Source organism: Ranitomeya imitator, chromosome 8 (assembly GCF_032444005.1).
Source record: "Ranitomeya imitator isolate aRanImi1 chromosome 8, aRanImi1.pri, whole genome shotgun sequence".
Classification (NCBI taxonomy): Eukaryota; Metazoa; Chordata; class Amphibia; order Anura; family Dendrobatidae; genus Ranitomeya; species Ranitomeya imitator.
Genome location: NC_091289.1, coordinates 44,282,278 through 44,295,938, shown reverse-complemented (window position 1 = coordinate 44,295,938; position 13,661 = coordinate 44,282,278). Strand labels below are relative to the sequence as shown.

At 47.3% G+C, this 13,661-nt stretch overlaps 1 protein-coding gene across 1 annotated transcript in view; it reads left to right on the top strand.

Moving 5' to 3' along the window:
- The window catches only part of LOC138647651 (inter-alpha-trypsin inhibitor heavy chain H3-like), a 133,005-nt gene extending 119,561 nt beyond the window's left edge, over nucleotides 1-13,444 (top strand). The window contains exon 19 of the mRNA XM_069736817.1: nucleotides 12,831-13,444. Within this exon, the coding sequence (XP_069592918.1) occupies nucleotides 12,831-12,972 (142 nt within the window). The 3' untranslated portion in view covers nucleotides 12,973-13,444. The remainder of the gene's footprint in view (nucleotides 1-12,830) is intronic.
- The last annotated feature ends 217 nt before the right edge of the window (nucleotides 13,445-13,661 follow it).

The window sequence follows — 13,661 nt, the reverse complement described above, 5'->3', positions numbered from 1 at the left end:
AAGTTAATTGTTCATTTTTATTAAAACATTCCAAAAAATCCTGTGAAACACCTGAAGGGTTAATAAACTTCTTGAATGTGGTTTTGAGCACCTTGAGGGGTGCAGTTTTTAGAATGGTGTCACACTTGGGTATTTTCTATCATATAGACCCCTCAAAATGACTTCAAATGAGATGTGGTCCCCAAAATTGTGCTGATGTAAAGTAGACATGTGGGAAATGTTACTTATTAAGTATTTTGCGTGACATATCTCTGTGATTTAAGGGCATAAAAATTCAAAGTTGGAAAATTGCGAAATTTTCGCCAAATTTCCATTTTTTTCACAAATAAACGCAGGTAATATCAAAGAAATGTTACCACTATCATGAAGTACAATATGTCACGAGAAAACAATGTCAGAATCACCGGGATCCGTTGAAGCGTTCCAGAGTTATAACCTCATAAAGGGACAGTGGTCAGAATTGTAAAAATTGGCCTGGTCATTAACGTGCAAACCACCCTTGGGGATAAAGGGGTTAATGTAATGAGCGGTATCATGTGAACGCTCAGTACAGGAAGAAGCTGCCGGCCCCGGGGAAAAGACGTGCAGGGACCGTGCCAGGAGCAGGTGAGTATAATTAGACAGCCCCCGCTCCCCCTCCCCTGCTGACCCCTGGGTATGACTCGAGTATAAGTCGAGAGGGGGACTTTCAGCCCAAAAAAATGGGCTGAAAATCTCGGCTTATACTCGAGTATATATGCTAATACCAGGTGATCAAATCAGCTGTGTAAGAGTAGATGGAACACCTTATAAGAACTAGAAGGTAGATGTAGGATTAAGCTGTGATAAAGATCTAAGTTGATCGAAACGCGTTGCTTATACCTTTCTTTTTCGCTGCCTATGCATCCATGATGCACAAGGATTATTTGATGACTATGAAGTTTTAACTTGGAAAATAAAGACTTTGAATTTTAATGAGCTGGAACTACCACTTCATTCCATATGTTGTGGTCAGGACGAGTTCCGCGCACTTGTGGTATCTGGCATCTGTGGTGAGCTGGCAGAGGCTTAGCCTCTTTTTCTTTTGCTTTATTATACAGAGTGGAGTGCAATGCTTTCCCAGCTACCATTTTCCTGAAATGAATTTCCGTGTGCAGCCGGAGGCAGTGAATGCGCAGACTGGGATGTCGGCCTGGCTGAGATCTTAATCTGCGCAAGCAACGCCTCCGGCGACCATCTTCCTGAAGTCGTTGGTTCAGGGAAACAGCCGCCGGAGGAGGTGCTTGCATAAATTGAGATGTAGGGCGAGAACCCTGGCTGCACCTTGCGATGCCTCTTGTGACCCAAAGATCCAGGAAAATGGGACCCTGCCTCCTGTGATCCCGCTTCACCATCGCCGCAACGCCCCGTAAGCTACATTCGGATTATAACCCCCCCATTACTCCAACCCCCAAATTTGGGGGGAAAAAAGTTTGTTTTATAGTCTGAAAAATGCGGTAATAATTTTTTAAAATATCTTTATATTGATAATTATATGGGGTACTAAAGGTAGGTATTGAATTATTCTGTGTATTGCTTCTTTTAGCTTCATTACAGCTTTTTAGTACATCTTCTCCTCGTTTACCCATTGTTTTTTCAATTAATTATTTATTAAAATTATTAATATCATTATTTTTTGTAACCTCTATTCTTTAATCTTATCTTGATGGTTAAACTTTCTTCTTTAAAATTACTATTCTCTGAGCAGATACATTTTGACCTTAAAAATTCACCATATAGTATGGCCCTGATTGTGTGGCTGGGGTGACAACTGTTTGCACATAACGGTATATTCTCACTAACCGTTTTATGAAATGTAGTACGAGTAATACCTAAAGCAAAAATGCCCCTATGTTCAATATCCAAAAACTGAATAAATGTTCTAGAATAATTGGCTGTACCACAAAAGTGAGTATATACCTCACATTTTTGTAAAAATTTTATTTTATCTTTTCATGGAACAACACTGAAGATATGATACTTTGATACAATGTAAAGTAGTTAGTGTACCGCTTGTGTGACCGTGTAAATTTTGTGTGCCCTCTAAATAACTCAACATACAACCATTAGTATCTAAACCGCTGGCAACAAAAGGGAGTACACCGCTAAATTGGTGCGCATGGCTGTCATCACAGAAGGAAGCCTCTTCTAAAGATCATGCACAAGAAAGTCCACAAACACTTTGCTGGAGACAAGCAGACTCAGGGTATGTTTCCATGATCAGGATGGCCGGCGGTTTCGTCGGAGCGGCAGACCCACTCTGCGGTAAGCTCCGCCCCCTTTCTGGGACGCGATAATGCCGGATGTGTTCATAGCACACATCCGGGATCATCGCACCCCAACATAGGGCCCTGTGCTATACCTTGCGGCGACGCAGCATCGCCGCAAGGTATACGGACATGCTGCGATCTTAAAAGACGCGCTGCATGTCCAGAGTTGCAGGGCTGCCGCGTGCGTGTTACCACGCAGAGTGGAGACGGGATTTCATGAAATCCCCTCCACTATGCTGTAACATCTGGACGCTGCGTGTCTGACACTGCAGCTCTATGCAGCGTCAAACACGCAGCGTTTCCTGCATGTGGAAACATACCCTCAGGATATAGATTACTGGAACCTGTGGTCTTATGAGACCAAGATAAATTTATTTGGTCCAGATGGTGTCAAGCAATTGTGGTGGCAACCAGGTGAGGAGTACAAAGAAAAGTGTGTCTTGCCTACAGTCAAGGGGAGTTACAGTTCATTGAGGGAACTGTTATGATCTGGTAGCCTAGGAGCAGCATGAGACGTACTCTGGAGAAGGTGGTACCTGTACTGACCGCAGACCCTGAACCTAACACCGCAACTAGAAGTAGCCGTGGGATGTACCTAACACTCCCTAGACACCTCGACACAGCCGGAGGACTAAATACCCCTAGAGATAGAAACTGGAAAACTATTTTGCCTCAGAGAAAATTCCCAAAGGATAGACAGCCCCCCACAAATATTGACTGTGAGAGGAGAGGGAAATGACATACGCAGACTGAAATCAGGATTTAGCAAAGGAGGCCATTCTAGCTAAATAGAAAGGATAGAACAGAGTACTATGCGGTCAGTATTAAAACACTAGAAAATATCCACCACAGAAAATACAAAATCTCCACATCTGACTAAAGACATGGAGGGTATATCTGCATCTCCAGAGATACCAGCTTGGCTGAAAAAATCCTAACACAGACTAAGCTGGACAAGACAAAACATGGAAATGCATTGAACAATAAGGCCCACAGCATGTGGACAGCAAAAACAAAACCAGAACTTATCTTTGATGAAAAGAACAGCAAAACAGGAGAGACCAGGCAGGGATGTGAATCCTCCAAAAACAATGGACAACTGGCACTGAATAAAGAATCAAGCAAGACTAAATAGCCCAGTCCTAATTGCAAAAAGTGGACACACCTGATGAATGCTGCGATCCAAAGACAGCAGCACTACCATGAGTGGGAGGGAGCCCAAGAGCAGAATTCACAACAGGGAACCATGAATGCCAACATGTACTGTGATATACTGAAGCAGAGCATCATGACTCCCTCCCTCTGGAAACTGGACCGCAGGGCAGTATTCTGACATGATAACGACCCCAAACACACCTCCAAGACGACCAGTGTTATGATGCGGTGGTTTAGGAGCAACATGGAACGAGCTCTGAAGGAAGTGGTATCTGTACTGACCGCAGTCCCTAAGCTCAACACAACACTAGAAGTAGCCGTGGGATGCTCCTAACTCTCCCTAGGCACCTCGTCACAGCCTAAGAGCTAACTACCCCTAAAGATAGAAGCAGGAAAACTATCTTGCCTCAGAGAAAATCCCCAAAGGATAGATTAGCCCCCCACAAATAATGACTGTGAGTGGAGAGGGAAAAGACATACACAGAATGAAACCAGAATGAGCACAGGAGGCCAGTCTAGCTAGATAGATAGGACAGGATGGAATACTGTGCGGTCAGTATAAAACACTACAAAAATCCACGCAGAGTTTACAAAAACCTCCACACCTGACTAAAGGTGTGGAGGGTAATCTGCTTCCCAGAGCTTCCAGCAAGACAGAATTAATTCATACTGATAAGCTGGACAAACATAGAAAACACAGAACGAATAAGTCCACAATCTGTGGACAGAAAAGAGCAAGCAAGAACTTAGCTTTGCTGAACTGGTCAGGATAACAGGGAAATCCAAAGAGATGTGAATCCAACCAGAAACCATTTACAAGTGGCACTGGCTGAAGGAAAAGCCAGGCAAAAATAGCCGAGCAGAAAAGACGATCAGTGGAAGCAGCTGATGACAGCTAAATCCAAGGAGCAGCCATACCACTTGAAACCACCAGAGGGAGCCCAAGAGCAGAACTCACAAAAGTGCCACTTACAACCACCGGAGGGAGCCTGTTATGGTCTGGTGATTAAGGAGTGATATGCGACTAGCTCTGAGCAGGTGGTAACTATACTGACCGCAGTCCCTAAGCTCAACACAACACTAGAAGTAGCCGTGGGATGCTCCTAACTCTCCCTAGGCACCTCGTCACAGCCTAAGAGCTAACTAACCCTAAAGATAGAAGCAGGAAAACTATCTTGCCTCAGAGAAAATTCCCAAAGGATAGATTAGCCCCCCACAAATAATGACTGTGAGAGGAGAAGGAAATGACATACGTAGTATGAAACAAGATTTAGCACAGGAGGCCACTTCTAGCTAGATAGAAATAGTACAGGACCGAACGCTGTGCGGTCAGTAATAAAAACTAGAAAAAGTCCACCGCAGAGAAATGCAAAAATCTCCACACCTGACTAAAGGTGTGGAGGGCAAACTCTGCTGCCCAGAGCTTCCAGCTTAGCTGAATAGATCCATACTGATAAGCTGGACAAATGAGCAAAACATAGAAAGTGCTGAACAACAAAGTCCACAACAAGTGAACTGAAAAAGGACAAGCAAGGACTTAGCTTTGCAGAACTGGTCAGAGTGTCAGGAAAGTCCTAAGAGCACTGACTCCAGGCTGGAACAATTGACAACTGGCATTGAATGAGGGATAAGGCCAGACTAATATAGCCGAGCCAGAAAGACGATCAGTGAAAACAGCTGCTGAAGCTAAATCCAAGAAGCAGCCATACCACTCAAAACCACAGAAGGGAGCCCAAGAGCAGAACTCACAAAAATGCTACTTACAACCACCGGAGGGAGTCCAAGAGCGGAATTCACAACAGGAGCCCAAGAGCGGAATTCACAACAGACCACTGCCTTGGAGTGAAACTAAGGGTATAGGTGCTAGACTGGCCAAGCATGTCTCCAGACCTAAACTTTATTGAGCATCTGTGGGGCATCCTAAAATGGAAGGTGCAGGAGCACAAGGTGTCTGACATCTACCAGCTCCGTGATGTCGTGGAGTAGTGGCAGAGGATTCCAGTGGCAACCTGTGCAGCTCTTGTGGCCTCCATGCCCAAGAGAGCTAAGGCAGTGCATGAAAATAATGGTGGCCACACAAAATATTGACACTTTGCATACAATTTCGCCATTTTTGGTTGCAGTTACACCTGCATTTTTGCTATGAACGATCCTAATGCAGCCCCTCTGTTCTTGTTAGGGGTCGAGTTCCCGCCTCTGCACGGGGGGAATCTCGAGCCACCTCCGCTGCGGTCTCCCATTCTTCTCCTGCTTCAGTGGAGACTGCTCAGCGGAGACGTCGGTCCCAGCATCTCGCTCAATCTGACTCTGTGAGGAGGATTACTGCTGCTTTTCCAGCTTCTGTCATTGAAGTCAGTGCTGGGCAGCGGCGAGCAGACGCTTTTGGGACTAAGTCCTGCTTTTCTCCTTCTGAGCATGCCCAGGGTAAGATCTCTCATTGGAGATCGAGGGTCACATGCTTGGATACTGCAGCAGAGCCCATTGGTCCTCCAGGAAGGTCCTGAAGGTGCTCAGGCTTTGTGGCAGCTTCTCATTGGTCCTTCTAGGAAGGTCCTGTTCTGGCTGCAGCTATAAAAGGCTCGCATGGCCGCACGGCCATGCGCTAGTATCTTTCTAAGTTATGTGCTTTGCGCCAGTGTGGTCATGTAAGATTGTGTTCATGGACCCGGCTGAAATAAGCCCCTAGAATGCTGGCACCTCCGGCGAGGAGTTTGTGTGTATGTGTATTCAGGGACCTGGCTGAAATAAGCCCCTAGAATGCTGGCACCTCTGGCGAGGAGTTTTGTGTGCATGCATTACCACTGACTGCTCTCAGTTGGGCAGTTTACCTGTGCTTCTGTGAAGTCTAACAGGACGCAGTGCTTTGCTTTCACGGCTACTCTGTGAGTTAACAGAGCTAGCCAATACCGCCATATAGTGCTGCCATTTGCTAGCAGCGGTGGACCCCGGGCTGCGAACGCACCAATAACAATGAAAATCTATATTTTCTCGGTGCGTTCCGCTAGCCCTAACAGTATACTAGCGCCAGGGTCTGGCTAGTAAATGGCGGACGATCAGCGTCTACAGCGGTACATCCAGCAGCTGGAGGGCAGGTTGGCGGCTCTAGAGCGTACAACCTCAGCTGTGGACGTTACTGCTGTCGCTGTTCAAGCTGCAAGTGTAGCTGCAGCCAGTTTGTCCGCAGCCACCCCTGCTCCGACTATATCCCATCTCCCGCTTCCACACAAGTTTGCTGGTGAGAGTAAGCTATGTCAGGGATTCGTGAGCCAGTGCTCCATACATCTCGAGCTCCTGGCTGCACGTTTTCCTACGGAACGGGCGAAAGTGGGATTCATTTTGTCTCTTTTGTCGGGCAGGGCGTTGGAGTGGGCAACAACGCTTTGGGAGTGCAATGATCGTGTAGTGCAGAGTGGTCCTCTCTTCCTGGACGTTCTGAGGCAGGTTTTTTTGGGACCTCGTGTCACTCACAATACCGCGCTCCAATTGTTGACAATTACTCAGGGTTCGTCTATGGTCAGCTAGTTTGCCGTCCAATTCCGGACTCTAGCCTCTGAGCTAGAATGGCCAGATAAAGTCCTTATTCCGGTGTTCTGGAAAGGACTGGCAGATCATGTAAAGGATGACTTGGCCACCAGGGAGATTCCCGCCACACTGGAGGAGCTCATATCAATATCTGCCCGCATCGACCTCCGTTTTAACGAGCGGAGGTTGGAGCGGACCCAGTGTAGGCAGAGGTTTCAGCTGGCTCCCACCTTCGCCAAACCTCTAAAATCTCCTGTTCGGGCGTCCGACTCCCCTGAGGCCATGGAGGTTTCTCGAGCGGGATCTAAGTCTCAGACCGCTCAAGTACCTGTGGTGTGTAAAAATTGTCAACAACAGGGACATTACGCTAATAAGTGTCCACGGCGGTCGGGAAAACGATCGCGTCTAGTGACCATAGGAGGAGGTTCACTAGACACAGCGGCCTTTTCCTCCAAGCTGTCCTTTAAAGGGACAATCCTCTTGGGCTCATCCACTCTTACTGTTGAGCTTTGTGTGGATTCAGGAGCAGAGTTAAATTTCATGTCCTCTGCTTTTGCTCTGCGCCACGCAGTACCTCTGGTGATGCTCACCAAACCAGTAACTGTTAGAGTGGTGAATGGCTCGACACTTCCGTTACAAATCACACACCAGACTGTCCCTTTCAAATTAGCCATGTCCCCATTCCACCAGGAGATTATTTCCCTTCTTGTCCTTCCCGAGGGAATGGATGAGATTCTGCTGGGAATACCCTGGCTCCGTTTCCACTCCCCACATATTGAGTGGACCTCTGGGAGGATATTGGGTTGGAGTGAATCTTGTAAGGGCAGATGTGTGAAAGAGTGCGTTCAGGTTTCCACCACTGAGATACCCGCAGATCTCTCTTTTCTTCCCAAATGCTATTGGACCTATGCAGACGTATTCTCCAAAAAGGCTGCGGAGACTCTTCAGCCTCACCGTCCCTATGACTGTCCTATAGATCTCTTGGCTGGAGCAGAACCTCCTCGGGGACGTGTCTATCACCTCTCTCTCCCGGAAATGGAGGCTAAGTCCCAATACATCCAGGAGAATTTGGCAAGAGGGTTCATTAGGAAGTCAGTGTCACCTGCAGGGGCGGGGTTCTTTTTCATCCAGAAGAAGAACGGAGAGTTATGTCCTTGCATAGATTACAGGGGTCTTAACGCCATCACCATTAAGAATAAGTACCCGCTGCCCCTGATTTCTGAGCTTTTTGATAGGCTACGGGGAGCAAGGGTATTTACCAAATTAGATCTGCAGGGTGCTTATAACCTGATTCGCATCCGTGAGGGGGACGAATGGAAGACGGCGTTTAACACCAGAGATGGGCACTATGAGTATCTGGTGATGCCCTTCGGGCTCTGTAATGCTCCTGCCGTTTTCCAAGACTTTGTCAACGACATCTTCCGGGATATGCTCTCCACCTCGGTTGTAGTCTATCTGGATGATATTCTCATCTTCTCTCCAGATATTGACTCCCACCGGAGAGATGTTGGCAGAGTCTTCGACCTCTTACGGGCAAATTCTCTTTATGCAAAGTTGGAGAAGTGTATGTTTGAGCAGGAGTCTTTACCTTTACTGGGCTATATAATCTCAGCCCAGGGTTTGGCTATGGATCCTATCAAGCTACAGGCTGTGATGGACTGGCAAGAACCCCATTCTCTTAAAGCGGTGCAGCGCTTTATGGGGTTCATTAATTATTACCGCCAGTTCATTCCCCACTTCTCAACTTTGGTAGCTCCCTTGGTAGCCCTCACCAAGAAGGGAGCAAATCCCAAATTGTGGTCTGAGGAGGTCTCCAGGGCCTTCTCTTCTATTAAGTCTCATTTTGCTAGCGCTCCCATTGTACATCGTCCCGATGTAGATAAGCCGTTTATAATGGAGGTGGATGCCTCATTCGTTGGTGCAGGAGCAGTCCTCTTCCAAAAGGATGCTCAAGGTCGGAAGCATCCTTGCTTCTTCTTCTCCAAGATCTTCACACCAGCGGAGAGGAATTATTCCATCGGGGACAGGGAGTTGCTAGCGATGAAGTTTTCCCTTTCAAGTCTTCACGGACCACAAAAAATTATTATATTTGCAAACATCTCAGCGGCTAAATTCTCGCCAGGCCAGATGGTCCTTGTTCTTCTCCCGGTTCCATTTCACCCTCCATTATCTCGCTGGGGAGAAGAAAATTCATGCTGACGCCCTCTCTCGCTCTGTTGTGTCATCTGAGGAGGAGGAAGGAGAGCCTCGGCTTATTTTCCCATCTGAGAACCTGAGAACCATAGCTCCGGTTTCGCTAGAGTCTGTGCCTCCGGGCAAGACTTTTGTACTCATTAATTTGCGACCGGAGGTTCTCTCTTGGGCTCATTCGTCCAGGGTGGGTGGACATTTTGGGACAAAAAGGACATCTGAGCTGTTGGCGAGGATGTACTGGTGGCCACATGTGGTCCGTGATGTCAGAGATTATATTCTGGCGTGTGTCTCCTGCGCCAAAAATAAGTCTCCTTGACAACGGCCAGCTTTGTTACTCTATCCCTTGCCGGTGGCAGACAGGCCCTGGGAGATGGTCGGGATGGACTTTGTAGTCGGTTTGCCCAAGTCTCGTGGCTGTACCATCATTTGGGTTATCACTGATCATTGTTCCAAAATAGTGCATTTGGTGCTGCTCCCACGGTTACCTTCTGCACGGGCCTTGGCAGCTTTGTTCATAAGACACATCTTCCGCCTACACGGTATGCCAGACAAAATTTTCAGTGACCGGGGTCCCCAGTTTGCGTCTCGGTTCTGGAGAGAGCTTTGTCTTCTTCTCAGCATTGAGTTAAATCTCTCTTCCGCATATCATCCTGAGACGAATGGGTTGGTAGAGAGAGCCAACCACACCTTGGTCACATATCTACGACATTTTGTCTCAGCTAGGCAGGATGACTGGGCATCCTTGCTACCATGGCTGGAGTTTGCGCTGAACAATGCTGTAGCCGATTCCACTGGACAAACCCCATTCCTCCTCAACTATGGTCAGCATCCGCGGGTACCTGTGCCTATGCCCGTGTCTTCCGCCGACTCCAGGGTGGCAGACTGGGCTGTAGAAGCACGGGATATTTGGGACCGCACTCAGGATGCTATTCGAGCCTCCAAGGAGAGAATGAGGTCCTCTGCCAATGCACATCGGCGCCCCGCTCCGACCTTTGCTCCTGGTGACTTGGTGCGGCTCTCCGCCCATAACATCAAGCTGCGAGTTGAGTCCACTAAGTTTGCACCTCTCTACTTGGGTCCTTTCAAGGTCCTTGAACAGGTTAACCCTGTGGACTATCGTTTAGCCCTTCCGCCACGCCTGGGTATCACCGACACCTTTCATGTGTCCCTCTTGAAATCCGTATACATGTCCCGGTTTTCCGAGTCTTCTGCTGGGACATCGGGTTCGTCTACGGATGATTACGAGGTGAACGCTATTTTGGGGTGCAAGGTGGTACATGGCAAAAAAATTTATTTGGTGGATTGGAAGGGTTATGGTCCTGAGGACAGGTCTTGGGAGCCTGCTGAGCACATTCTGGCTCTGCAGCTCATTGCTGCCTTTGAGCGTAGCGAGGTCCAAGGAGGGGGGGTAATGTTAGGGGTCGAGTTCCCACCTCTGCACAGGGACAATCTTGAGCCACCTCCGCTGCAGTCTCCCATTCTTCTCCTGCCGCAGTGGAGACTGCTCAGCGGAGGCGTCGGTCCCAGCATCTCGCTCAATCTGACTCTGTGAGGAGGATTACTGCTGCTTTTCCAGCTTCTGCCATTGAAGTCAGTGCTGGGCAGCGGCGAGCAGACGCTTTTGGGACTAAGTCCTGCTTTTCTCCTTCTGAGCATGCCCAGGGTATGATCTCTCATTGGAGATCGAGGGTCACATGCTTGGATACTGCAGCAGAGCCCATTGGTCCTCCAGGAAGGTCCTGAAGGTGCTCAGGCTTTGTGGCAGCTTCTCATTGGTCCTTCTAGGAAGGTCCTGTTCTGGCTGCAGCTATGAAAGGCACGCATGGCCGCACGGCCATGTGCTAGTATCTTTCTAAGTTATGTGTTTTGCGCCAGTGTGGTCATGTAAGATTGTGTTCAGGGACCCGGCTGAAATAAGCCCCTAGAATGCTGGCACCTCCAGCGAGGAGTTTGTGTGTATGTGTATTCAGGGATCTGGCTGAAATAAGCCCCTAGAATGCTGGCACCTCCGGCGAGGAGTTTTGTGTGCATGCATGACCACTGACTGCTCTCAGTTGGGCAGTTTGCCTGTGCTTCTGTGAAGTCTAACAGGGCGCAGTGCTTTGCTTTCACGGCTACTCTGTGAGTTAACAGAGCTAGCCAATACCGCCATATAGTGCTACCATTTGCTAGCAGCAGGTTTACCTGCACGGTGGACCCCGGGCTGCGAACGCACCAATAACAATAAAAATCTATATTTTTTCGGTGCGTTCCGCTAGCCATAACAGTTCTGGTCCTACTTTTTCATCTTATTGTTCTGGTCCTACTTTTTCCATTTTCATAAAATGACCAACGTTCTCTCCACCTGTTGCCCTTTGATAGACAAACACTGATGTCATTACAGATGTATCCATCCTTCTTGTATTTTCTCTGGTGAGGGGAGGATGTCACCAGGCAGATTTATTATACATATGCTTTGAGTAGTCAAATTTTCTATTTGGATTAGAGGATCACTTTATAGGACCTATATTCAACCTATACCACCAATGAGGGAAACCCGGGACAAAACACACAAAAGTACACAAAGTTTATGATGCAGCTCTGTGACAGATCAACCATCTTTGCTTATGATTTGCCAATATGTTGCTACTGCATGTTCCTTTTGCACAATACTTCCTTGTTGTGAGCGGTCACTTAACGTTGTGTTTAATACGTGCATTAATAAAAAAAAATCCACTTAAATGGTCACAAATATACAACTTATTCAACCAGGTAGTCAGTGAAATACTGCGATGGATTGTGATATTGCCGGCAGTGGTGTATCTAGGCTTTCCGGCATCCGGGGCAAGAATTCAGTTTGTCGCATCATCTTTTCACTACTGCTGAATCCCCTAGCTTATTCACACTAGGCCGGGACTTGAGGCACTGATGAGGCCTTGGGCGATTCTGCACAGTCACATACAGACTAGCTGCTCTTCCTTTTTCTATGTTCAGTGAGAAACTGAGAGAAGCAGGAAGAGAAGATAGTTGTCACGTGACCGTTAGTATGCAATTCGCATATGAGTGAAGTGCCATGCGACACGCTGTTAGGATTGGCATGCTATAGTGCTTCATTTTATAATGAAAGGGTTTGTCCAGGTTTGAGATGAAAGTCTGCAGTCAAGTCTGCAATCTCTCCCACTATGAGGGACAGCAAAATGCAGCTTCTGGTGCGACACCTCGAACCACCACATCAGGTGGCCCGACAGCACCCCATGCCGGCTGTGCCTAGGGCAAATGCCTCACCTCCCCCCCCCCCCCCAGATAAGCCCCTGATTGCTGGAATATTTGGACAAATATATGACCTCTCTGTAGTGGAAGTAGGACTGAAGAGAAGCTTCTTACAACCTATACTCCCTCTTGCTATTACAGCAGGTGGACTTTGCAGCTCACTGTGGGACATGGAGACTCTTGGTAATTAGTATCGCAATGGTGGGATCTAGACATGGGATTTGCTAGAATGCCCATTTCAGTGCTATTAGTTCATGATTCTTTTGCAGGACAAAATATACAGTGTGAATATGTAAAGAATCATTCCTCTCCCTCTGTATTAGGCCAGAGTGTTTCTTTATACAATATATATATATATATATATATATATATATATATATATATACATAATGCCTGTTAATATTATTCCTTATTATATTTTAGGAGTTCAGAAAAAGACTACAGATCAGACCCACGGAATGGCGCTAAAACTCCTTGCTGGTTTGTGAATTCCAATGGAAAAGGACTACTTGATGGAACCCATACAGATTATATTGTGCCTGATATCTTTAGCAGTGCCTACTAGCACACTTTATTGTGTTTCATTGAAAAAATTCTGAAAATCCAACTTTATTTTATTCAATGGGTTGTCCCACGAGTATAGATAAAACGGTGATTGTAGCTGCATATGTCCCTATGACATCTCTGCAGTATCTATAAAGAGGTTGTACCATCAGGACGACCTCTTTCCATATTTTCCATTACGGCATATATTCATTATAGTGAGTCTCCCACTTAAGACTCTGCTCCTTTTAACAAGAGCAGATTGTCACTACATTGATGGAGGGGGCAGGGGATTGGGATTTTGTTTAGGAGGAATATGAAAGCTCCTATTTTTGTACTAATATCCATTTTTACTGAGTACCCGTATTTTCCGGCGTATAAGACGACTGGGCGTATAAGACGACCCCCCAACTTTTCCAGTTAAAATATAAAATCTTCTTAAAAGTCGGGGGTCTTCTTAGATGCCATGTGTCATCTTATAGGGCCGGTGAATAATGTGCCTTTTGGGGGGGAGTGGTCCCGATGACGAAGAGAGGGGGTGACTCACAGGAAAGTGTGAGTGGAGTATCCCCCTATTACCTCATTGTAGCAGCGTGGGGTCTCTGTGCTAGGGAGCGGCGGCGGCTGCTCCTCTTTGTGCCACGTGGGTGCTGTGCTGTGGGGCGGCGTATCTTCGTGCAGCATCGGGCCTCTGTGCTGTGGGGCGGCGGC